The following is a 26,612-nucleotide window of genomic DNA, read 5'->3' as shown; positions in this document are numbered from 1 at the left end:
GTGCTGCTATAGGGTTTAAAGATTTTCTCCTGCAATAGAAAAAAAGAGTGCAATTTTATATAAATTCCTAAATATCTTTTAATTACGCTCATTTTGTCTTGGGAAGTAATCACTATAATACATTAAAATGGCTGCCATCTTATTACACTGCTAGAAATCCGACCTAGAATATTAATAAGATAGGCACCTGTTATATGCAGTAGGTTCCCCTCCCTTCATGTGTACGAAGATCTTCTGATCTAATACGGGAGATACCAGAGGTGCTGAGGTAAAAAGAGGCCGCTCACACTGCTGTTCACCACATCCTTCTGATAGAATACTGGAATTGCCAGGTGACCAGAAACATACTGCCAGAGCTACAACGGATGGTTTAGATCAAAGCATATTCACGTGTGGGCATGGCCCAATCACAGTCCAGACCTAAATCCCATTGAGAATCTGTGACAAGACTTGAAAATTACTTCTCACAGACGTCTCCATCCAATCTCACTGAGCTAAAGCGAGTTAGCAAAGAAGAATGGGCATAAATGTCACCTCTACATGTGCAAAGCTGGTAGAGACATACCCCATAAGACTTGCAGCAGTAATTACAGTAAAAGCTGGTCCTACAAAGTACTGACTCCGGGGGCTGAATAAAAATGCATGTCACACTTTTCAGATTCATATTTTTAAAATATTAAGAAAACCATGTGTGATTTCCTTTTCACTTCACACATACTTGCTACTTTGTTTTAGTAAATCACACAAAATCCCAATAAAACACATTTAAGTTTGTGGGTGTAACGTGAAAAAATGTGAAAAGGTTCACAAGGTCCAAATACTACTTCAAATTACTGTATAGATAGAGCCATAATTTTTAAACAGCTGTGAAATTTTACTTAATACTAGCATTCTTCTTATTTTAGAGAATAGAGAAACTATTTTCTTATTCTTAGCTAATTTTAAAACAAGGATTTTTTTTTAAAAGATTTGATTCTAGAATCTATCCTTCCCAAAAGATATAAAACAGACTACCCTAATGCGTTTCAAACTCTGGCAATGTGTGCTATGTTTTTACTGGATGCTGGAATCACATTTTCATTTTGCAACACTGAAGTGTCCTCTACACGTTTGTGCATCTGACATAGTGTCTAAGTGCACTGATGGTTTGATTTTTACCATGGTCTTATGTTTTCTGGCAGCAGCTGTTGTAAGAGGTGTATAAGAAAGGTTGCCGATCTTGCCTTTTGATTTCTCAAGAGTCATTAATTACAGACTCATTACTACATTTAGCCATGACTAGTGATGAGCGAGCATGCTCGCCACTGCTCGGTACTCGCCCGAGCATCTCAGTACTCGAGATGCTCGGAGCTCGCCGAGTACTTTCGAGATGCTCGGGCGGGAGCTCGGGTCCCTGTCCTGCATGTTTGGCGCTATTTAGAGCACCAATCATGTAGGGATTGTCTGCCACTCACTGTAATGTCACAGCCATGGTGGTTGTGACATTACAGTGATTGCCCAAATCGATGGGAACAGTCCTCACAGTGAAACATGAAAGCCGGCAATTCATCAGCGGCATACACCGGTACCCGACAATTTAGAACAGAAAGAATAGAGCATCACACATAGATTAGATAGATAGAAACATGTCAGTCACATATATAATAAGCCTGGGAAGGGGGTAATACCCACGAAGCTTCCCAGGCTACGAATACCAGCCCCCAGCTGAATACCTAGCCTTTACTAGCTATTAAAATGGGGGACCCAAAAAAAAAATGACGTGGGGTCCCCCCTATTTTAATAGCTAGCAAAGGCTAGGCAGACAGCTGGGGGCTGATATTAATAGCCCAGGAAGGGTGCCATGAATATTGGCCCCCTCCCAGGCTAGAAACACCAGCCGTCAGCCACCCCAGAAATGGCGCATCCACAGGATGTGCCAAGTCTGGCACTTGGCCTCGCTCTTCCCACTGCCCTGTAGCGTCTATAAGACACCCCCATTACTAACCCCATAGTGAAAAAAAAACACAAACACCCAGAATAAAGTCCTTTAATTGAAATAAACACACAATTCTTTAATGTTCTAAATTAAACTCTACTTACCGTATCGCCCATTCCAGCTGAAGCCAACGATCTCCTGCAATAAAAGTAAAATAATAAACCAACCTCATCCTTTCCTTTCCATGGTTCCCAGGACGGCTTCAGCTCTGCTACATTGACATGACAGGCTGGATCGTAGCAGAACGCTGCCAACCAGCTTGCCATGCCGCAGACACTGAGAAGGTCCTCTTATAGACGCCTCTCCATTACTAACCTGGGCTTGATGTCAGCTGGCATTATAAGCTGACATCAACCCCAACCCTATTACCCCACTGCCACCGCTACAGGGCAGTGGGAAGAGCGAGGCTAAGTGCCAGAAATGGCGCATCCTATGGATGCGCCATTTCTGGGGCGGCTAACGGCTGGTGTTTCTAGCCTGGGAGGGGGCCAATATTCATGACGCCCTTCCTGGGCTATTAATATCAGCCCCCAGCTCTCTGCCTAGCCTTTGCTAGCTATTAAAATAGTGGGGACCCCACGTCATTTTTTTTTGGGTCCCCCATTTTAATAGCTAGTAAAGGCTAGGTATTCAGCTGGGGGCTGATATTAGTAGCCTGGGAAGCTTCGTGGGTATTACCCCCTTCCCAGGCTTCAAACATCTGCCCCAGCCGTCTGCTTAACCTCCGCTAGAGACTAAAATTACGGGGAACCCCACGCCAATTTTTTTTTTAAAATAAATCCTTTATTTTAACACTAAATGACAAGTACAGTAATCAACACTATCACTGTACTTATTATATATATGACTGACATGTTTCTATCTATCTAATGTATGTGTGATGCTCTATTCTTTCAGTCTGATTTTTTAAAGAGACTGGTGCATGAAAATCGGAGGGCACTAGTGTGTTCCAAGTGCCCTGCTATGTTTTTCATGCACCCTCCTATATACTCTGCCTGCCTATATATTCTGCCTGCCTCACGTTTAATTGAGCACTGTTCCCATCGATTTGGGCAATTTTTGACCTTCTGCAGACCACCGGGGGGGGGGGGGGATGCAAGAAAAATGCTCGAGTTTCCCATAGACTTACATTGGGCTCGTTGCTCGGGTCGAGCACCCGAGTATTCCTATGTGCTCGACCCGAGCTTCGAGCACACGAGCATTTTAGTGCTCGCTCATCACTAGCCATGACCCTTACTGGAGACATCGCTGAAGAAAGTAGAAAACAAATCTTTTACTTGGGAGAACCTCATCAAGAAGGTTTTCATGTGTTGGTGGTTTTATCCCTATCTCCTTTCTGATGATTTGTGCGGTTTGCTCTGAATTTGCTGTTGCGGTTTTGGACACAGTCTTGTTTTATTGCTCTCAGAGTGCCCTTTTGATCAGGTAATGAGCACTTTTTGGGGCTTGGTGACTAGCGGACATTTTATTTCAAATTTGGTTAAAAAAGAAAAACGTGTTATGTCTTTTTCAGTATATCTATTTTTACTCTTTTAACTCCTAGTGGTTACGGGCGCACTTTTTTTAGCTGCACCTCCGCACACACATGCACTGGTGATGGCAATGCAATGGTGACACGAGCTGGGCTACCCTGCCAAGACTTGGAATTTGTACAGTTTCATCCAACAGGTATAATCTTTTATACTTTTATTTTGCACATTTCTTCAGTGTAGCGTCTCATTGTATAAAATATTGTCAATTTTATCAAAACTCTCTTAGCGCTGTGTGGGTGTTTTTTTGTTTTTTTTTAAGGTTGATAACTGTGTTAATTTTCCTCATACAAGATTTCAAACTGTGTCTGTACTGGGGATTTTTTATAATGACAAATTAAGAAATTATATCAGAATTTTGGACCTATTTAGATAACCAAAAGAAGTGAAGTATCGGACATTCAAAAATTGTCATTTGCTGCTGCTAGTTTTAGTATTTAAAACTTTGTTTTTTATGTCGATTTTTAACAGGTGTCTTGATGAGGGGCCGTGGTGGAGTCTGATGGTCCTGATTCATTAAGAGACATATGTCTCTTAATGAATAGGGGGCGTCTGACAAGTGGGTCTCTACTAGAGATGAGCGTTGTTCTACTCGAACTGTTCGCCAATCTCAAATTCGAGCTGTTTTGGGCGGTGTTCGAGCCGTTCGGCGAACACGAACAATTTGAGAAAAATTCGGCTGTTCGAGGTTATGTTCGATAACTGTTCGTGCACCAAAATCATAACTGGATTTTTTCTCAGTAATGATGAAAATTAATGTTAATACGCAGTTTGAGTGTACAGCGGGGTGGGGGGAGGGGCAGGGGATGGATCTCTGCAGGAATAATGAAGATCTCCATTTTTTTTTCTCTTTCCCGCATTTACAGTGGGGAGGTGCAATCTGTCAGCCTATCAGCAGCGCACACACGGAGCGAAGTGCTTTTTTTCACACAAGCAAGGGCATGTGTCATTGGCAGTGTATGTCACATGTCCTTGCCCTATAAGACCAAGCCATTTTCCCCGTCGCCACCATTTTCTCACTGCTGCAGCTGCGTGTTAGACGGCACCGCTGTTGCTGTGTGCGCTATACCTTGTTAATTTCAAGCCAATTTTCGCACAAATATACAGATAGCTTGGGAGTAGGGAATAGTTGTGATTGCAGTCCTTTTAAGGACTAGGTTACAGCATTTCCTACGACTTTTATCAGGCAGGTCTGTGCTCTTAAATAGATAGGTTGTGGGAGTAAAGACTAATTGTAATTGGAGTCCTTTTCAGGACTAGGTTACATCAGTTCCTATCAGTTTTTGCCAGGCAGGTCTGTGCCAGTGCTGTGCAAGTTTTTTTCACAGCATTTGGCTGAATCTAGCAAAGCTAATCCTTTTTGGCCTATTGCAGAGTGTGTTAGTCAGTGGAGTAGCCTATCTGTGTTGCAAGATATACCACCTGTGTATAGAATACCAATTTTTTTACTGCACCTAGTGAAGTAAAATCTTTTGGGCATAGCATCATTCTATTAGTCCATCTATACTGACCTCCATCAGGTTGCAAACTGAATATATTTTTTTCTGCATCTACCTCTGAAAAAATATTGGGCTTCTAGCTGTGTGTGGGTCTTGTTCTATTAATCCATCTATACTGACCTCCATCAGGTTGCAAACTGAATATATTTTTTTCTGCATCTACCTCTGAAAAAATATTGGGCTTCTAGCTGTGTGTGGGTCTTGTTCTATTAATCCATCTATACTGACCTCCATCAGGTTGCAAACTGAATATATTTTTTTCTGCATCTACCTCTGAAAAAATATTGGGCTTCTAGCTGTGTGTGGGTCTTGTTCTATTAATCCATCTATACTGACCTCCATCAGGTTGCAAACTGAATATATTTTTTTCTGCATCTACCTCTGAAAAAATATTGGGCTTCTAGCTATGTGTGGGACTTGTTGTATTAGTCCATCTATACTGACCTCCATCAGGTTGCAAACTGAATATATTTTTTTCTGCATCTACCTCTGAAAAAATATTGGGCTTCTAGCTGTGTGTGGGTCTTGTTCTATTAATCCATCTATACTGACCTCCATCAGGTTGCAAACTGAATATATTTTTTTCTGCATCTAACTCTGAAAAAATATTGGGCTTCTAGCTGTGTGTGGGACTTGTTGTATTAGTCCATCTATACTGACCTCCATCAGGTTGCAAACTGAATATATTTTTTTCTGCATCTACCTCTGAAAAAATATTGGGCTTCTAGCTGTGTGTGGGTCTTGTTCTATTAATCCATCTATACTGACCTCCATCAGGTTGCAAACTGAATATATTTTTTTCTGCATCTACCTCTGAAAAAATATTGGGCTTCTAGCTGTGTGTGGGTCTTGTTCTATTAATCCATCTATACTGACCTCCATCAGGTTGCAAACTGAATATATTTTTTTCTGCATCTACCTCTGAAAAAATATTGGGCTTCTAGCTGTGTGTGGGACTTGTTGTATTAGTCCATCTATACTGACCTCCATCAGGTTGCAAATTCAAAATAATTTTTTTCTGCATCTAACCCAGCCAATAGTTTTGGCCTAATACCACAGTTTGGCCACTCAGCTCTGCTCGGTTACCATCCATTGTTTTTTTGTGCAATCAACTCCAGAGTTGTGAATTAGTTAACCACCAAAATGAGTGGAAAAAGGCCTGCTGCTGGTGGAAAGGGGAATAGGCGTGTTGGGAAGAGGAAAAAAGGTTGTGTCCGTGGGGTAGGTGTTAAAGCAACAGTAACATCTGCAGAAGAAAGACCATCTTCCAGCCAAACTAAAATGTCTACTTCTTTTAGCGGACAATGTGATAAGATCCCTTTCTTACGGCCACGCCAATCGCTACAAATTCCAGATGAGGCACAAAAACAGCAGGTGCTTCAACGGATATCAAGTGCTCCTTTAAGTGGGCTCTCCTCCACATCAACTTCAACATCACAAATACTCCAGTCCTCAAAGGTGTCACCCAAATCGCACTTGCTTCCTCACAGCTCCCAAATCTCCAGCTGCCCGTCTGAGTATGAGGTAGAACAGATGGTTGAGTCTGCAGAGCTGTTTACTCATACTATAGCCTGGGAATCAGAGGTCGACTCCAGCGCTTCTGTGAATCCAGACGAGGAAATGATCTGCACTGATGCCCAGAATCTTTGAGTCGGATCCAGGACCAGACGCAGAAGGTTCTGACCATAATGTAGACCCTCATTCCCAAACTGTAACTCCTGTTGGTGGAGACAATGAGGAAGACGATGATAAGACTCAAATACCTGATTGGAGCGACAACTTTAGTTTTTTGTCAGGGCAGGAACAGGTTGGCTCTGAGGACGACGGGTGTGATAACGCACAGGGTGATGATGATGAGGTCGGAGATCCCACTTACTGTCAACCCACAGTCAGCCAAGAGATGAGGTCAGCAGAGGAGGTGGAGGAAGATGCTAGTGACGACGAGGTCAGGTTGCGCCTTCCTGGACAGAGACGTAGTACTGGAAGCACGTCAACAACTGCATCCTCAAACACAACTCTGCCTCTCACCACAAGTCGTGGTGGCTCTTCAGGTCGCATGGGTGCTAAGCCTTGCATAGCCTGGGCATTTTTTCAGATTGATAAAGATGACCCAACTCGTGTTATCTGTAACATTTGTCAGCAAAAGCTAAGTAGAGGCCAAAAAATACATAGTTTGAGTACTTCATGCATGAACCGGCACATGGACATGAAGCATAAGTTGCAGTGGGAAGCTCAGTGTGCTACAATGCGGCCTAGCCGGCCGGGCCAACCACCGTCTGCCATATCTTGTGCATCCGCGGCCTCTTCATCCTCTGTGACTGGGGGGACAGCAGTCACACCTGTTTTGGGGCGCAGACCTGCCACCTCTTTACCCGCAACAGCCAGCGTGATTGGCAGGTCATCATTTTCTTTGGAGGTGGTAACACCAGCTGGTGTTGAGCGCTGTCCGACATCGATAGCACCACCTTTGGATCAAGGCAACCTAACATGTCCGCCTGCATCTTCCTCACAGACCGGCAGTTTGCCGGGGACACCCTTATCAACCCCGTCTAAGCACAATAGCCAGCCCTCGGTCCCTCAGATGTGGACAAGTAAAAGACCATTTCCTCCTAGCCATGAGAAAGCTAAGAGGTTGAATTTCACCATCTGCAAGCTCTTGGCTACAGAAATGCTGCCTTTCCGCCTGGTGGACACAGAGGATTTTCGAGACCTTATGTCCGTCGCAGTGCCCCAGTACCAGATGCCCAGTCGGCACTACTTCTCAAAGAAAGGTGTGCCTGCGCTCCACCAGCATGTCGCACACAACATCACCGCTTCTTTGAGAAACTGTGTGTGTGACAGGGTGCATTTCACCACAGACACTTGGACGAGTAGGCATGGACAGGGGCGTTACATGTCGCTGACTGGGCACTGGGTAACTATGGTGACAGCAGGACAAGGGGCTGCTGTCCAAGTCTTGCCGTCCCCACGAGTTGTGCGTCAATCCTCTTTATGTCAAAGTTCCTCCACTGCTTCTGCCTCCTCAACCTCCTCTCGGTCTTCCACCTGCACCCAAAGCCTGTCTGGTCATGCCACAAGCTTTCTAACTGCGCAGAAGGGAACCTGCACACCTCCTTACTATGCTGGCAGTAGGGCTCAACGTCATCAGGCGGTTTTTACATTGAAATGTCTGGGAAATGTGAGTCACACAGCTGAGGAGTTGTGGTCAGCTCTGGAGAACCAATTTCATGAATGGTTGTCTCCACTGGACCTGAAACCAGGGAAGGCCGTGTGCGACAATGCTGCAAACCTGGGTGCGGCCCTTCGCCGGGGCAATGTCACACACGTGCCTTGTATGGCTCACGTGTTGAACCTGGTTGTCCAGCAATTTTTAGCCCACTATCCCAGACTAGATGGCCTTCTGCAGAGGGCACGGTCGCTGTGTGCTCACTTCCGCCGTTCGCATCCCGCAGCTCAGCGACTTACATCTCTACAGAAGTCGTTGGGCCTGCCACTTCACCGGCTAAAATGCGATGTGCCTACCCGGTGGAATTCAACTCTGCACATGTTGCAGCGACTGTGGCAGCACCGACAAGCCCTGGTGCAATACGTTCTGACGTATAGCCTGGGCCAACGAGATTCAGAGGTGGGGCAAATCACGCTGGAGGAGTGGTCTCAGATCAGGGACCTATGCACCCTTCTGCACAGTTTTGAAATGGCGACGAAGATGTTTAGTGCTGACGATGCCATTATCAGCATGACTATTCCGGTGATTTACATGCTGGAGCACATGTTAAACAGAATTCGGAGTCAGGTGGTGGCACAAGAGGAGGTGGAGGAAGTAGAGGAGGAGGAGTTGTATGCGGAAGGGCTAACATCTGCAAGGTCCAGACGGTCGGCAGCACCAAGGCGGCAGGCATGTGAGGGTGGGGGAGATGGTTTTACCAGGGCGCATGGTAGCAGCCAAACTAGTGAGGAAGGTGCAGGAGCCCAGGAAGAAGTGGAGGACGAACTGATGGAAGACTCATCAGATGAGGGAGACCTTGATCACATTTCTGTTGTGCGAGGTTGGGGGGAGAGGACAGAGGAAGGAAGCATGATTGTTACCTCGCCACCAACACAACAGGGACTTGGTGCTCCTGGATGCGCAACACACATGAGTGCCTTCTTGCTGCACTACCTGCAACATGACCCTCGAATTGTGAGAATTAGAAATAATCCTGACTACTGGGTTGCCACACTGTTAGATCCCCGGTACAAAAGTAAATTTGCAGAAATTATTCCTGCCATAGAAAGGGATGCACGCATGCAGGAGTATCAGCAGAGACTGTTGCAGAATCTTACATGTGCTTTTCCACAAAATACCAGTGGTGCACGTAGTGAATCTCACAGTTCCAACTTGCCAACCGTGGGACCGTCAAGTGTTCAGCACTCAAACCGTAACAGAACCACAGTATCTGCTGGTAACATCAATTTTGCGGAATCATTTCACCACTTTTTTAGCCCATCCTTTGCAAGGCCACAGGAGACAAGAAGTCTGACACATAGTCAACGCCTAGAGACGATGGTACAGGAGTATCTCCAAAGAAACATTGAAGCCACGACTGTGTCACTGGACCCTTGCTCTTTTTGGGCTTCCAATCTGGATAAATGGCCGGAGCTAGCCACTTACGCCTTGGAGATCTTGTCATGCCCCGCAGCCAGCGTTCTGTCTGAACGTGTGTTCAGCGCTGCTGGTGGTGTGCTGACAGATAAGCGCACGCGGCTCTCCACTGATAATGTAGACAGACTCACGTTCATAAAGATGAACAAATCATGGATCCGAAACGACTTTTCTACCCCTGTGTCATCCTGGGGAGAGTAAAAGCTTGATGATTGGTTAAAATCACCCTACCAACCGTTTTAAGCTTTCAAATTACTAATCCTGTTTATCTGTATCTTGACTGGAAAATAATTTGGGCTTTGTAGCAGTGTGCAGCACTGATCCTATTAGGCCATCTATACTAAAGCTTCACCAGATTTAAAATTAAAAATAATTTTTAGCTGCATCTAGCCCGGAAAATAATTTTGGGGCTCCGAGATGCGCAAGGCACATAAGTGCCTTCTTGCTGCACTACCTGCAGCATGACCCTCATATTGTCAGAATTCGAAGTAATCATGACTACTGGGTTGCCACACTCTTAGATCCCCCAAACTTTTCGATCAACCTTTTCATTTTAATAAAGACCAAAAAAATGGTCATTTTTGAAATTATAAGCATTAGCAGGTTGTTAGAAACTGAAATCAAACAGTTTTCAACTCAAAACTTTATTCTAGGTGATGTTACATTTTCACATAGGACCCCTTGTTCGAAAGGAGCTTCTGAACTCTCTCGTCCATTGAATTTGTCAGGTTTTGGATGGTTTCTGCTTCAATTGTTTTGCATGAGGACAGAATACCCTCCCAGAGCTGTTGCTTAGATGTGAACTGCCTCCCGCCATCATAGACACTCCTTTTAATGATGCTCCAAAGGTTCTGAATGGGGTAGAGGTCAGGGGAGCATGGGGGTCACACCATAAGTTTGTCCCCTTTTATGCCCATATCAGCCAGAGATGCAGATGTTTTATGTGCAGCATGAGATGGTGCATTATCATGCAGAAAAATGATCTTGCTGTGAAATACACGGTTCTTCTTGAACCATGGCAGGAAGTGCTGTTTGAGAAAATCCACATACATTATGGAGTTCATCTTTAGCGCCTTCAGGGATCCTAAAGGGGCCGACAATCTCTCTCCCCATGATTCCAGCCCAAAACATTACTCCACCTCCTCCTTGTTGGCGCTGTAGCCGTGTTTGCGTGGGGTGTCCATCAACCAGCCATCCTCCACTCCATCCATCTGGACCATCGAGCACTGCACGGCACTCATCCGTGAACAAAACAGTTTTGAAATCAGTCTTCATGTAATGTTTGGCCCACTGGAGCCGTTTCTGCTTGTGTGAAGTGGATAGAGGAGGTCGACAGGATGGCGCATGCACAGCTGCAAACCTCTGAAGGACCCTGCATCTTGTTGTTCGGGGGACGTTGGAGGCACAAGCAGCTTCAAAAACTTGTCTGCTGCTATGACAAGGCTTTTTTGCCGCTGCTCTTTCAACCTGACGTAATTGCCTGTAGGAAAGAGTCCTCAATTTGCCCTTATCAGCACGCACACGTGTGTACTGTGAATCGGCTACATACTTCTTGATTGCCAAGACACTTCATCCTGATCATCGCACAATGTTGATTGTAGTCATGCCTTGACCTAAACACTCCACAATTTGTTGCTTCTCAGCAGCCGACACATCCTTTTTCTTTCCCATTTTGGCAGAAAATGTAGGCTGCTTAATAATGTGAGAGAGCCTTCTTAAGTAGTCTTGCCTTTCATTGGACACACCTGCCAAACTAATTAGCACAGGTGTCTGCAATTGCTTACAGTGATATAAAGAGCCCTGACACACATCACCATCAATGAGTTTAACTGACAAACAAACAAATTCTTCCCTTATCACTCCTAAACACTTTTTGCATAATAATTTGGAACGCAGTGTACATGTGCTTTTCCACAAAACACCAGTGGTTCACGTAGTGAATCTTACAGTTCTAACTTGCCAACCGTGGTCTGTATGGAGTTGTTCAATAAAGGGCCCAAAATTAAGATAACATAGATGGGAGAGGTCTCTATGAATAGGAATTCCTAAGTATTTGATACCCTGTGAGGGCCAGGCAAAGGGAAAGTTGGACTGGATGGAATCCTATATGGATTTGGGGAGGGAGACATCGAGGGCCTCAGACTTCGCTGCATTGATTTTAAAATTTTACCATGTAACAAAGTGATCTATTTCAGCCATAACAGCATGGATGGATATATGTGATTGAGTGATATATACTAGGACATCATCAGCAAATAGAGAGCACTTGTACTCGGTGCCTCCCACCTCAATCCACCTAATATTGGGGTTATGGCGAATTGATGAGAGCAGGTGCTCCGTCACTAGGATGTATAAGAGAGGGGACAGAGGACATCCCTGCCTTGTCCCATTGGTGATTGTGAAAGGCAATGAAAATGTTCTGACGCACCCCCTGGGCCTTGGGACACCCGGAGCCGGACCCTTTTTGGTGGATGCTGGTGGTTGTAGTCTTCGTGGCGGCGACCCGGTTCCGTGGCTCAGGCCGGTCAAACCAGTGGCTTAACTATTTATGTGGTTTTGATGTTTAAATGTCCGACTACGCCACCCGTGGATTGCGGTCAGAGTGAACCGCCGCTCCAGGGCAGACCGCTGAGGCTGGTGTTGTGGGTGCAGCAGACCGTAGCATAACTCCCCACGGGAGGAGTATAGCCTCAGGGCAGTGTATGCGGAGGATGGGGGTGATGGTGCAGGGCAGCAGCAGTAACGACACGGAGTCAGTGATGCAGTTCAGGGCCTTTACTCACAGTTCTTATTATCCAGACCACGTCTGCAGGTAACGGCTGCCCACGTCGCACTGTGCTCACCAGGTGAGGGGCTCAGACAACTCCCAGATAACTTTGGAGCACTTCACAGGACCCCCTTTGTGTGTCCTTTGTCTGGCCTTTCTTACCAACACTTCTGTCCGGCTGCCTCGGGCCTCCTCTTGGTAAACTTGGCGCCAGTTTCCCTGACCCTATGTGGTGCCTTCCTAGCGGTTGTAGCGAGGGGCTGCGCCACATAAAATGTCAGAGCCTCCGGTTTCTAGCTGAGGGTCGTTTCCTGCCTCCACTAGTTCGGGGACCGGTCTCCCCCTTTGGCCTGACCCCTCCACGCAGGTGGATTCGGGCGTGCGGTGGCGACTCGCCCGTCCGCACCCCTGGGATCCCTTCATTCCTCGTTCCTGGAGCCTTCTCCGCTCCTCTTCCTTCCTTCTCCCTCTTCCAGGCCTGGGCCTCTGTTACTAGGCCCGCCTCCGGAGCAGAGCTCATGCAGAGCCCCTGCTCCCTGCCACTTCTGCTCAGACTTCTCTGCACTGAACTAAGATGGTGCCCACCTTTTATACTCCCTTCTCAATGCACCCAGGAACTGCTTCCTCCCTGCTCCTGCACTACAGGGTTCCCCTTCCTCAGTGTTCCCTCCCCCCACTCTAGCCAGGGACAGGGACTGTCGTGCCCATCTCAGGGGCATATTGGTCGCCCTGCCCCACGGCAATGTGGTGTAATGCATGCAGGTGTCGGGTCCTGATCCACACTCCATCCTTACCTGAGAGTGAGATATCACACCTCTGGGTGAGGTGCAATACGTCTGTAGCAACCGAGCCCTCAGGGTGCTACAGTTCCATTTATCTTCAGCCTAGGTGACGTATTGCGATACAGGGCCGTGATTTTGGCTATAAAAGGGTCCCCTAGACCCCTACCCCAAGCTTTTTAAGAGAATCATATATGGCGTGCCAAGAGACTCTATGGAATGCTTTCTCAGCATCCAACGAGAGTATCTAATTACAAATTTTTAACTGCATCTAGCCCAGGAAATACTTTGTGCCTAGTAGCAGTGTCTGCTAGTCAGCGGATTATCCCGGCTGTTAAGCAAGCTACACCACCTGTAGTTTAGACACTTAATTTTTTCAAAGGAAATGCTTCGGGACCATGGGATACTTAGTGAAGAGCATCAGGAGGCACCCCAAGGCATAGGGGCTGGGACTGGCAGTAGGATGCCTTGCGGTGGACAGCCGAGCTCGATCCTTATAAAAGCTTTTTAACTGCAGCAGCTTTAGTGGACGCTACTGGAGCTGGAATTACCGCGGCTGCTGGCATGAGACTTGCCCTCCAATAGATCCTTGTAAATGGTTTTAAAGTGTATTCATTCAAATTAGAGAGACAATTTAAATTAAAAAGCTTAGAGCTGCCTCCACCACAGGGGGGCTCGCTCGACCCACCAGCGGACAGGCACCAGTATTGGGAGAGGGGGGCTGGCCGTCAGGGTTCACCGCGGCACTGGCACAAACCCGGCGACACGGAGGTGGCACGGGCAGGAGCGGACTGGCCGTGTCGGCTTCTCACTTTTTGGATTTTAGAAGGGCATGACATGCCTATATCTGTCTCTCCCCCTCCTTTTACTCCTCCACCTCTTTTATTTTCGCATGACTATATGTACTTGTCACTTTTCCATGTGTTCGTTATGTCTTCTGAGCAGTTTGTCAGCTTTTGGACACCTTTGAAGGTGTTTTCTATGTGTTTCTATGTGTTTTTGTTTGCCTGCCATTGGTTTTAACGGTGTTCGAAGGTGTTCGACGAACAGTTCGGCGAACACACGGGTGTTCGACGAACCGAACTCGAACACTACGGGGGTGGCTCAACACTAGTCTCTACGAGTCAGTGACTGGAGTAAGATTTCTGGAGTAAGGAACGCCTCCAGTCGTCATTAATTAGACGAGCATTTTGACCACATGCCGCCCTAGTTCCTCTCATTTAGTCTTAGCTTTGTGAAACTGGCGTGAAAATTGCAACATTTTTGCACAAGTTTGAGTTGCACAAACTTTTTGTGAGTTTTCTATGCATTCTACCTAATTTTTCTGGCAAAAAACGTTGATGAATCTGGGTCAGAACCCCTTCCTGTACATGTGATCAGCTGTATATAATACCTGCCAACCTTCAGTAACCCCACGATCAGTACTAGCACCCATAACAGACTTTTAACCGCTCTGATGCCGCTGTCAGTAGCGACTGAGGTATCAATCTGCTTGATAGCAGGTGGGAGCTCCCTCTTTGCTTCGATCAGCACCATCATGCCAATGGTCTCCATGGTTCTCCTGGACTGAATAATGGCTGCATGGTCAATTAGGTATTGGTGGCTTTTAGGGTCCTTACTTGAGCAAGACTTGACATGCCTCCTGCTTGTGCCTGATTGACACCTCTAAGGCTATGTGCCCACGTTGCAGAAATGAAGCAGAAAATGTCTGCTTCATTTCTGCAAGTCCTCTCCCGGAAAAACGCATGCGGAATTCCGCACGCGTTTATCGCGCGTTTTTCGTGCGTTTATCGCGCGTTTTCCACATGCGGAATTGCCTTGCGTTTTTTATGCATTGGACAAAGGCAATTCTGCTTGCGGAAACGCAAAATTAATTGACATGCTGCGGATTTTTGAACGCAGCATAAACGCTGCGGAAAAATCCGCAGCATGTGCATAGAACTTGCGGAATCCCATTGGGGACCATGGGGTGCGGATTACCTAGCGTTTTACAAGCGTTTCCGCTGCGGAAATTTTGCATCAAAAACGCTTGAAAAACGCTACGTGCGCACACAGCCTAATACCCTACAATGAAAAAGCATTGCAGAGTAGTAGAGCTGTAGACCAGGGAACGTTGATGTCCCATACTGGGACTAGGTTAAAAAAAGAAAAAAAAAAAAAAAAAAGTGAAATAAATTTGAAAAAATAAAATGTAAGGTACGAAAAAAAGAAAAAATGTTTTGAAAGTAAAAACGCGTTTTTTTTCTGTAAAAACAAAAGTAAAGAAAAAAAAGAAAAGTGCACATATTGGTTCATTCTGGGCACGGCAATACCAAATCTATAAAACTGTCATATTATTTAACCTGTTAAGTGAACAATGTAAATTAAAAACACGCAAAAAATATAGCGTTTTCATCATACTGACACAGAAAACGTGGATAAAAAAATTGTGGGCGGCGACTACCATGACTGAATACAGTAAAGAACACCCCTATGACTGAACGAGCAAGTAAGATATAAAGTATATAAAAGGGTTTTGGCAAATGACCATAGCAATGATTTTCATGAAAAAAGCATATTAGTGATGCACATTGCATCACTAATTGTGACCTGGGGACAGTTTAAATTATGCAAATGACATGACAGGTTCCCTTTAACAGGGTTCTCCGGGTCTAATCATTGTTGTATCCGCTGGATAGTTCTTCAATATGAGATCGGTGGGGGTCCGACATCAGAAAATGCACGTATCAACTGAAAACTGCTTTGGCAGCAACCTTACCTAAGCAATGTACGGGCGGAACACAGCAGCCGCGCACATTGCTTAGTAGACAAGTATAGAGCTTGAACTCCTATTGAAGTTAATGAACTACAGTATTCAAGCAGTGGCCACTAAGCAATGTATGGGTTTGTTGTATATAGCTCTTACATCGCTTAGGCTACCGTGCACCTAGCGTACTGTATATGTCTGGAAACTTTTCCCAACATATACTGTAACTTCACCATGGTCGACCATTCACCATATGCAGGCTAAAAGTGTGGTGTTTCAGGCTCTATTTGGCCGGCATGCACATATGTAACTGTATAGGAAAGCGCAGCAGATTGCACTTTACCATGCGATATGTTTCTTTACAGTGGATCCCTATGGTGAACGAATGCTTTAGGATCCATCCTGACAGTGCACACTGATGGGCGCATACCTCCCGAGCGTATGCACTTGGGTCCACAAGCGCAGTGTGGACCTAGCCTTAGTTCAGGCCGCTGCCGAAGCAGTTTCATCTGATCATGCAAGTGTCTGACTCCCTACTAATCTTATATTGAGACGAGTAATCAATTGTTAGGTTTTGGGCAACCCTTTTAGCAATCTGTGGCACATGTCTCCGGAAGCACAAGCCAGGCACTAGGTATTGGGCTTTAAAATGGCATATTTGCAATTTTCACTCTGCGACATCCACTGCGCACTAATTCATGGAAAATACCAGTTGAGTCACAATAATCTCTACATCCCTAGATGATTTCCCTGAGTGTAGTTTTCAAAATGGGGTTTTCTGCTTTTATGAAAGCTTTGGGTCTCTGCAAATGTTGCCCACAAACTACTCCAGGAAACTATGCTCCCTAACAGCCAAATCACACTCTCCCTGTTCTGAGCCCTGTCGTACGCCCACACATAAGTGAAAAAGAGTAGTTTTGTCATTTTCATGTCCCTATATTATAAAATTTTGTAATGCTCTTATGGGTTCAGTGTGCTCCGTACACCCCTAGATGAATTCCTTGAAGGGTGTGATTTCCAAAATGGGGTCACTTGTGGGTGGTTACTGCTCTTCTGGCACTGCAAGGGTTCTGCAAATGCGGCATGGTGCCTGGAAAACTATACAAGCAAAGTCTGTTTCCCAAAATGGCACTCCTTTCTTTTTGAGCTCTCCTGTGTGCCAGAACAGTAGTTTTCCCCAACATATAGCATATCGGCGTACTCAGGAGAAGTTGCACAACAGGTTGAATGGTTCTCTTTCTTCTCTTCCTGTTGATAATGAAATCTTTGGGGCTAAATCAACATTTTTGTGGGAAAAATGCTCACCGCACCTCTAGCTAAGTTCCTTGTGGGAAATTGGGTCACTTGTGGGGGGGTTTCGACTGTTTAATTACATTAGAGGCTCTGCAAACGCGACAAGGCATCCGCTATCTAGTCTAGACAATTTTGTGCTCCAAAAGTCAAATGTGGAATCTTCCCTTCCAAGCCCTGACATGCGCCCAAACTGTAGTTTTCTACCACATATGGGCTATCGGCGTACTCAAGAGAAATTGCATCAAATTTTGCGGTCCATTTTAGCCTGTTACCCTTGTGAAAATGAACAATTTTGGGCTAAAGCAACATTTTTGTGGGAAAAAGTAAAATTTTAATTTTTTTCCTTCCACATTGTTTGAATTCCTGTGAGGCACCTAAATGATTAATAAACTTATTAAATGTGGTCTTGAGCATGAATCAGGAGCATCTGACTCCAGTACGCCCGTTCCTCAAGAGTGAGGTGAAAAACACCAATCTTGATGAATTGGGCCCTATGTTTTCTGTGAAATGCAGCATCATTTTAGAATAAAACGTACCTGGCTGCTAATACGCAGCCAAGTTTTGATTCATGCGTTGGTGGTTTGGGCAGCATGGATCTAATGACTACTTTTATAATAATAATAATAATAATAATAATTTTTTATTTATATAGCGCCAACATATTCCGCAGCACTTTACAATTAAGTGGGGACATGTACAAACAATAAAATCAATACAAGGTGAGACAGTTTAACAGTTACATCAGGAGTGAGGTCCCTGCTCGCAAGCTTACAATCTACATGGAAATGGGGGGACACAATAGGTGGAAAGTGCTTGTTATTTCAGGTCTGGCAATTATAATAAGTCGGGATTATCATATAAAGCTGTATGATCCGGTCATCAGCCTGTGTGTTAAAGTGCAATACTCAATTACCGAGTGCAGTTATCGAGTGCATGGAGGGTGTAGAAACAGATGAACAGTAGGGTGCAGATTCTGAATAGTATTTAGGAGGGAACAGGGGAAAGTTAATTTACTGAGTAGTTGAGGTGGTAGGCTTGTTTAAAGAGATGGGTTTTTAAAGCGCGCTTGAAGACATCGGGGCTAGGCATCAATCGGATCATCTGGGGTAGAGCATTCCAGAGAACTGGTGCAGCACGAGAGAAGTCTTGGAGACGGAGGTGTGAGGTTCGGATTATGGGGGATGTTAGCCTTAGGTCATTTGTGGAACGGAGGGCACGTGTAGGACGATAGACTGAGATGAGATAGGAGATATAAGGTGGTGCAGAACTGTAGAGAGCTTTGTGGGTGAGAGCAATGAGTTTATATTGGACCCTGTAGTGAATGGGTAACCAGTGTAATGACTGGCACAGGGTGGAGGCATCGGTGAAGCGGCTGGACATAAATACGACCCTGGCTGCCGCATTCAGGACAGATTGGAGAGGGGAAATTTTGGTAAGAGGGAGACCGATCAGAAGAGAGTTGCAGTAGTCCAGACGAGAGTGAATAAGAGCGACAGTAAGAGTTTTAGCAGTTTCCAAAGTGAGAAAAGGTCGGATTCTGGAGATGTTTTTAAGATGCAGGTGACAAGAGCGAGTGAGTGATCGGATATAGGGAGTAAAGGAAAGGTTAGTGTCGAATATGACCCCAAGGCAGCGGGCGTGCTGCTTGGGAGTTATGGTTGACCCCTCCAAGGTAATTTCGATATTAGGTAGAGTTAGGTTACTAGAGGGGGTAAACACAAGAAGTTCAGTTTTGGAGAGATTCAATTTGAGATAGAGGGAGGACATGATGCTAGACACAGCAGATAAACAATCCTTGGTGTTTTGTATTAGGGTAGGGGTGATGTCAGGGGAAGAAGTGTATAGTTGGGTGTCGTCAGCATAGAGATGATACTGGAACCCAAATCTGCTGATTGTTTGTCCAATAGGGGCAGTGTATAGAGAGAAGAGGAGGGGGCCTAGGACTGAGCCCTGAGGAACCCCGATAGTAAGGGGATGAGGAGGGGAAGAGGAGCCGGCAAAAGATACAGTGAAGGAGCGGTCAGAGAGGTAGGAGGAGAACCAGGAGAGAACGGTTTCCTTGAGGCCTATAGAGCGGAGCATAGTGAGGAGGAGCTGGTGATCCACAGTGTCAAATGCTGCAGAGAGATCCAGGAGAATCAGCAGGGAGCAGTGACCTTTGGATTTGGCTGTTAGTAGATCGTTAGAGACTTTAGTGAGGGCAGTTTCAGTGGAGTGTAAGGAGCGGAAACCAGATTGTAGAGGGTCGAGGAGAGAGTTATCTGAGAGATAGCGGATTAGACGGGAGTGGACCAAGCGTTCCAGGAGTTTAGAGATGAAGGGAAGATTAGAGACAGGTCTATAGTTAGCAGTGCAGTTCTGGTCCAGGGATGGCTTTTTAAGTAAAGGGGTTATGATGGCATGTTTAAATGAGGAGGGAAAGATACCTGACGAAAGAGAGAGGTTAAATATTTTAGTCAGGTGAGTGGTGACCACCGGTGAGAGGGACTGCAGGAGATGTGAAGGAATGGGGTCACTGTTGCAGGTTGTAGGTCGAGAAGAAGCGAGGAGCTGGGTAACCTCTTCTTCTGTGACAGGCTCAAAGATGGCTAGTGAGCTTGAAGTGCAGTAGGGAAGGGGATCCAGGCACTGAGGAGATTGGGCTGAGATGTCCTGATGGATGTGGTTGATTTTTTCCAAGAATTAAGTGGCCAGATCCTCACTGCTGAGGTTGGTGGTGGGGGCCTGTGCTTTAGGTTTCAGGAGGGAGTTTAAGGTTTCGAAAAGTCGTTTTGGGTTGTTGGACATTGAAGTGATGAGGGTGGTGAAGTAGGATTGTTTGGCCAGATGAAGGGCAGAGTTATAGGTTTTGAGCATGAATTTATAGTGGATGAAGTCCTCTGCTAAAAGAGATTTTCTCCACTGACGCTCAGCACACCTCGAGCAACGTTGAAGAAAGCGTGTTTGCATCGTGTGCCAGGGCTGCCGTTGTCTGTGTCGGATCTTTCTGCGAGTAGAAGGAGCTGCTTCATCTAGGGCGCTCTTCAGTGTATTGTTGTAGTGTGACAATGCCAAGTCTGGACAGGAGAAGGAGGAGATGGGGGCTAAAGCTGTGTGGAGATTGTCCATAAGCTGCTGGGTATTAATGGTACGTGTATTCCTATAAGTGTGGTAAGTGGGGGTGTCCCGGCTGAGGAGTCAATTCTTAACAGAGAAAGAGAGAAGGTTGTGGTCCGAGAGCGGGAGAGGGAAGTTGGTAAAGTCATCCAGCAAGCAGAGACTGGAAAAAAACAGGTCCAGAGTGTTCCCGTCTTCATGGGTAGGAGAATTCGTAAACTGTGAGAGACGGAATGAAGAAGTTAGAGAAAGTAGATGAGAGGCAGATTGGGAGAGGGGGTCATCGATGGGGATGTTAAAGTCGCCCATGATGAGGGTGGGGATGTCACAGGATAGAAAGTGAGGAAGCCAGGTGGCAAAGTGACCCAAGAACTGGCGGGCGGAGCCTGGAGGGCGATACACGACTGCCACTCGCAGGGAGAAGGGTTTAAAGAGTCTGATGGTGTGGACTTCAAAGGAAGGAAACATAAGTGAGGGAACCGGGGGGATGACCTGGAAAGCACATTGTGAGGAAAGGAGCAGACCAACACCTCCACCCTGTCTGTTGCCATGTCTGGCGGTATGTGAAAATTTCAGCCCACCAAACGAGAGAGCAGCAGCAGCGGTGGTGTCTAGCTGCTGAATCCAGGTTTCTGTGATAGCCAGAAGGTTAAGAGAATTAGAGAGGAAAAAATCATGGATGTAAGTTAGTTTGTTACACACAGACCGTGCGTTCCAGAGAGCGCAATGGAAATCAATAGGAGAGGGCATGCACTGAACGTTAATAAGATTAGCAGGGTTTCTATATGCAGCTGGAGGAGAGTGGTGTACGCTAGTGGAGGGGGGCCCAGGGTTGGGGGAGATGTCGCCTGCGACTAGTAAAAGGAGAAAGAAGAGAAAGATCAGGTGGTCTAATGATTTGTATGAACGTTTTGAATGCTGTATGGAGGTAGAGGATGGTTTGCAGTGGGTGAGGAATGTCAGTAGAGCCTCAGAGTTATACATGGGAGAGGGGAGAAGGGAGGGGCTGATATAGAGAGGGCGCACAGAATGTTTTGAAGGGCGGGTGAGTTGTGAGAAAGCAGAAGTCAAAACAAATAAAAAGCAGATTGATAAGACTAATGCAAAATGCAGTATTAGTGACCGAGAAGCATGTTTGTATGAAAATTTTATGCACCTTACCGGTCTCCTGCCCTGTCCAACTGCCATGGTCTAACTGCACTTGTAATTATTGCACTTAAAATCTATTGCACGCGTGACCCAGCAAAAATTAAATGTTTACCCTTTCTTTTTCTTATTTTACTTTACCAACTTGCAGGTATTTATGGAGCTGGTTGTTTGATTACTGAAGGATGCCGCGGTGAAGGAGGAATTCTTATTAACAGTGAAGGTGAAAGATTCATGGAAAGATATGCGCCAGTAGCTAAAGATCTCGCATCTCGTGATGTAGTATGTCGGTCCATGACCATTGAGATTCGTGAGGGAAGGTTGGTCTTACTTCTAATACTAGAATCTAGTTAAGGCTATGTGCTCACGTAGCGTTTTTGATGCGTTTTCGCGGTGGAAACGCCGAGAAAGCGCTGGTTAATAGGTCTGCCAGCTATAGCAATGGTAATCTTGATGTGCTCTGCACATGATGTGGAAATTTCCTACCGCGAACTTTTCCACCGCGAACTTTCGCCCATTGACTTGAATTGAACCGCAGCAAAACCGCAGGCATAATCTTTATACCTGCGGATTTGTTGCTTTTCAATTAAAGCCAGTAGCCACGAATTCGCGGCGGAAACGCGGTGCAGGTGGTACACGGGATGGGAGAGGGTGACTACTACTCCTCTCACCGGACCTCCGCTCCTGCTGATAAAAGAGAGAGGGGTTCGGCTGGGGGGAGCAGTAGTCTTTCCAGCCAAGCCAGCGTGTCGCAGTAAAATAAAATAAAAAATAGGAATTATTCCTACCGTTAATTACGTTTCCAGGAGTCCATCATAACGGTACGACAGGAGTTAAGTCCTCTGTTCCTCTAGGGACAGGAAACACATGAGAGGTTAAAAGCCCCACCCCCCCATGACACCCTCAGTGTTGGTACTAATCACCAAACCAGGATGGATGCAACTCTATTTTATTATATACATATACCAATGTTACATTCACATTAGTGTCAAGAGCGGGGCGGGAAATATGGTGCCGTTATGATGGACTCCTGGAAACGTAATTAACGATGGGAATAATTCCTATTTTACCAGTACGTCCATCATAACTGCACGACAGGAGACATACCAAATCAAAGAATTGGAACATTTAGGGCGGGACTACTGCCTGAAGGACTTTACGGCCATAGGCTAATTGTTGACCGGACAACACATCCAATTTATAATGTTTACTAAATGTGGATATATTGGCCCAGGTTGCTGCCTGGCAAATTTGGCCCACTGATGCTCCAGCTCTCTCTGCCCAAGAAGCGGAGATTGCCCGAGTAGAATGAGCTTTAAGTGAAATTGGAAGATCCTTCCCCTCAGATTCAAATGTGAGGGCGATAGTCTTTGTCAACCACCTTGCTAGAGTCGGCTTAGAAGCTTTCTTGCCCTTATTCACACCCGAAAATTGCAAAAAAAGGTTTGAGTCTCTCCTCCAGGGGGCTGTGACTTCTATATACCGAACAATTGCCCTCCTGACGTCCAAGGTATGGAAGGATTTTTCCTTTTCATTTTTGGGGGACTGGCAGAAAGACTGCAGTATTATCTCCTGATTCAGATTTGAGCTGGACACCACCTTAGGGAGAAAGGAGGGGTCCAGTTTAAGAACCAATCTGTCTTCCAGAATCTTATGGTATGGGTCCAGAACTGAGAGAGCCTGGATCTCGCCTACCCGTTTCGCTGTAGTAACTGCAACAAGAAAGGCTGATTTCATAGAAAGCAGGTCTATTGATGTTTCTTCTAGCGGTTCAAAGGGAGACTTACATAAAGCCCTCAACACAAGGTTCAGATCCCACGGCGGTACTAGACTCCTTATCGTGGGTTTTAAACGAGAGGTTGCTTTTATGAACCTTGATATCCATGGGTGGTCTATTAAGGAGTAGTCCAAAAAAGTACTCAGGGCCGAGATATGAACTTTTAACGTATTTGGCCTCAGACCCTTATCAAATCCCTCTTGGAGGAAATCCAATATCGCTGGGATATTGGGGTGAGACGGATTTCCCACAGACTGACCTGCAAAGCTACAGAACTGTTTCCAAATTCTAGCATAGATGGCTGACGTTACTGGTTTCCTACAGGCCTGTAGAGTCGTAATTACCCGATGGGAAAGGCCTTTAGAGGCTAGGATCCGCCTCTCAGGTTCCATGCTGTCAGTTGGAGGAATTGGATGTTCGGATGTAACAAGGGACCCTGCAATAGAAGATCTCTCCTGGCTGGGAGTCTGAATGGGAGATCCACCGCCATCCGGTGCAGCAGAGGGAACCAGCTCTTTTTGGGCCAGTAGGGCGCTATCAGAATAAGAGCTCCCCTCTCCTGTTGGATTTTCCTTAGTACTCTTGAGATGAGAGGGACTGGAGGAAAGGCGTACACCAGTTTTGTCCCCCACGACTGAGAAAGGGCATCTATTCCTTCTGGACTGTCGGCTGGGTCCAAGGAAAAAAAGCGCTGCAGCTTTCTGTTCTTCCTTGTTGCGAACAGGTCTATAAACGGCATGCCCCATCATTGAATGATTTGATGAAACACCTCCGGATTCAGCTCCCAATCTGAGGGACCAATTCTTGCTCTGCTGAGAAAGTCTGCTACCACATTTTCGGACCCCCTTAGATGAATAGCCGATATTGAAAGGACATTTCTCTCTGCCCAGTAGAAAATTCTTGCCGCCAAGGATTGTAACCATTTTCCTTTTGGACCTCCTTGTCGACGAAGAAAAGAGATGGTGGTGCTGTTGTCTGAGAAAACTTTTATATGATTTCCTCTGAGCAAATGCTGACATCCTTGAAGAGTCTCCCAGACCGCCTTTAGCTCTCTGAAATTTGACGACCTGTGTTGCATCTCTTTGGGCCATATCCCTTGTAGATATCTGTCTCCTATACTTGCTCCCCAGCCTCTTTGGCTGGCATCCGTATGGATCTGGATTGAAGGAAGAAGGATTCAGTCTACCGCGTTTTCCAAGTTTGAAAGGTCTGTCCACCAGGAAAGGGAGTTTTTTAGCTCTCTTGACAGCCTCATTTTCTTGTCTAACCCTGATGGTCGTCTGTTCCAAACTGACAGGATCGACTTCTGTAATGGCCTTGAACGGGCCTGTGCCCATTTCACGCTTGGAATGCATGAGGTCATCAGTTCTAAGACCCGCATGGCGTATCTGATTGAGGTGGTCTTCCGTTTCTTGAAGTTGTAAATTTCCAGTTTTATTTTTTGTCTTTTCTCCTGGGGCAAGAAGGACTTCTGAAGACTGGAGTCTAAGAGTACCCCTAGAAATACTTTTGTAGTACTTGGATGGAGGTTTGATTTTTCCCAATTGATTTTCCATCCCAAATATTCCAGGGTTTCGATCGTATTCTCTTGTTGAATAAGAAGAAGAGACTCTGACTCTGCCACCAACAATATATCGTCCAGGTAAGGGATAATTATAATCCCCTGTGTTCTTAAGAAGGCCGCTACTTCTGTCATAACCTTTGTGAATATTCGAGGGGCCGAGGATAGACCGAAGGTTAGGCAAGTGAATTGAAAGTGGTGTACTGTGCCCTCCTGTTCTAGAGCGAACCTTAGGTATTGCTGCTGACTTGGGTGAATTGGAACATGGTAATATGCATCCTTGAGGTCTAGGGTGCACATTACCGATCCCTTCTCTATCAATGGAATGCTGTTTCTTATAGTTTCCATTTTGAATCTCTTGTATTCCACCCACTGGTTTCAGGGCTTGAGGTTTATAACCGTACGGCGTTTGCCCGAGGGTTTTAACACCGAGAAGAGGGAGGAGTAATGGCCTAAACCTTGCTCTGAAGGGGGAACCTGTCTCACCACGTGTAGGGATTGAAGGACTAATATATCCTGCCATAGACTCTTGAGATCTACGGGGGAGCGAGGATGAGTGATTTGGAAACGACGAGGGGGAGTATGGGAGAAGTCTATTTTGAAACCTTCCCCTAAGGAACGTAGGATCCATTGATTTTTTGTAATGGATGCCCACTTGTTCTGAAAGAAAAGAAGCCTGCCCCCTACTCCAATGGCGTCATGGTCTAGTTGGGGCCCCAGAGGCGACCTGATCTGCTCTGTCCTTTCCTCCTTTCCTGTAAGACCATCTCCCCGTCTTACCCTTACCCTTGTAATCACGTTTAGGGGATCGACGGGGTCCACGAAAGGGCCGGTATCTTTTAACCCTATCTTCGGGAAATCTTTTTTTCTTGTCGGATGCTCTTTCTAGGATCTCGTCCAACCCTGGACCAAAGACCCGAGCACCCGAAAAGGGAATTGAGCACAATTTATTCTTTGAGTGGCTATCCCCCGACCACGTCTTTAGCCATAATGCCCGTCTAGCTGTATTAGATAATATGCTACATCTAGCTGCGAATCTGACCGATTCGGCCGAGGCATCAGCCATGAATTGAGTTGCCAGCTTTAACATGGGAAGAGAGTCTGATAGCATCTCTACAGGGGAGTCTGACCGAATTTGATCTGACAGCTCGTCCAACCAAAGGCACATGGATCTTGCTACTGAAGTGGCAGCGATATTTGATTTAATTATGGCTGCTGAAACTTCCCAGCTCCTCTTGAGCATACTCTCAGCCTTCCTATCCATTGCGTCCTTGAGGCTAGACGAGTCTTCAAAGGGGATGGATGTTTTTTTTAGCCACTTTCGCTATTGGAACATCTACTTTAGGGATCTGCTCCCAGAGTTTGATATCCTCCGGATTGAAAGGTAGACTGGATTTAAAGTCTCTTGGCACAATGAGTCTTTTCTCCACTTCTTCCCATTCCTCCATAATCATTGATTTTAAATGCTCATTTACAGGGAACACTCTATTTCTCCGAGTTCTCAGACCTGCGAACATTTCATCTTGTCTGGAATTGGAGACCTGAGTGTCCTCCAAGTTCATAGTATGCCTGACGGACTTTAATAGTTCGTCCGTATGTTCTGTAGAGAAGATATATTTCTTTCTCTCTTGTGAGGGTAACTGAGAGAAGCGATCCTCATCCTCTTCTAAGCTGTGCTCTGATGCGGAGTCTGAATATTCTCCTTCCTCAGACACCTGTTCCATCTCCCACCTAGGTCTTTTCTGACGAGGAGAAGGCTGTACTATTTGGGGTGACGGTTGTGTATGGGAAGGCATGAGGGT

The 26,612-nt window shown here is 45.9% G+C and overlaps 1 protein-coding gene across 1 annotated transcript in view; it reads left to right on the top strand.

Moving 5' to 3' along the window:
• The window catches only part of SDHA (succinate dehydrogenase complex flavoprotein subunit A), a 121,819-nt gene that overhangs the window by 56,367 nt on the left and 38,840 nt on the right, over window positions 1–26,612 (top strand). Inside the window, exons 7-8 of the mRNA XM_073678451.1 lie at window positions 3,519–3,643; window positions 21,624–21,792. Of these exons, the coding sequence (XP_073534552.1) occupies window positions 3,519–3,643; window positions 21,624–21,792 (294 nt within the window). The remainder of the gene's footprint in view (window positions 1–3,518; window positions 3,644–21,623; window positions 21,793–26,612) is intronic.

Source organism: Phyllobates terribilis, unplaced genomic scaffold (genome assembly GCF_046119375.1).
Source record: "Phyllobates terribilis strain yellow unplaced genomic scaffold, ASM4611937v1 Scaffold_4__5_contigs__length_816908805, whole genome shotgun sequence".
NCBI classification, from domain to species: Eukaryota; Metazoa; Chordata; class Amphibia; order Anura; family Dendrobatidae; genus Phyllobates; species Phyllobates terribilis.
This window is presented reverse-complemented; position numbering and strand designations above follow the sequence as displayed.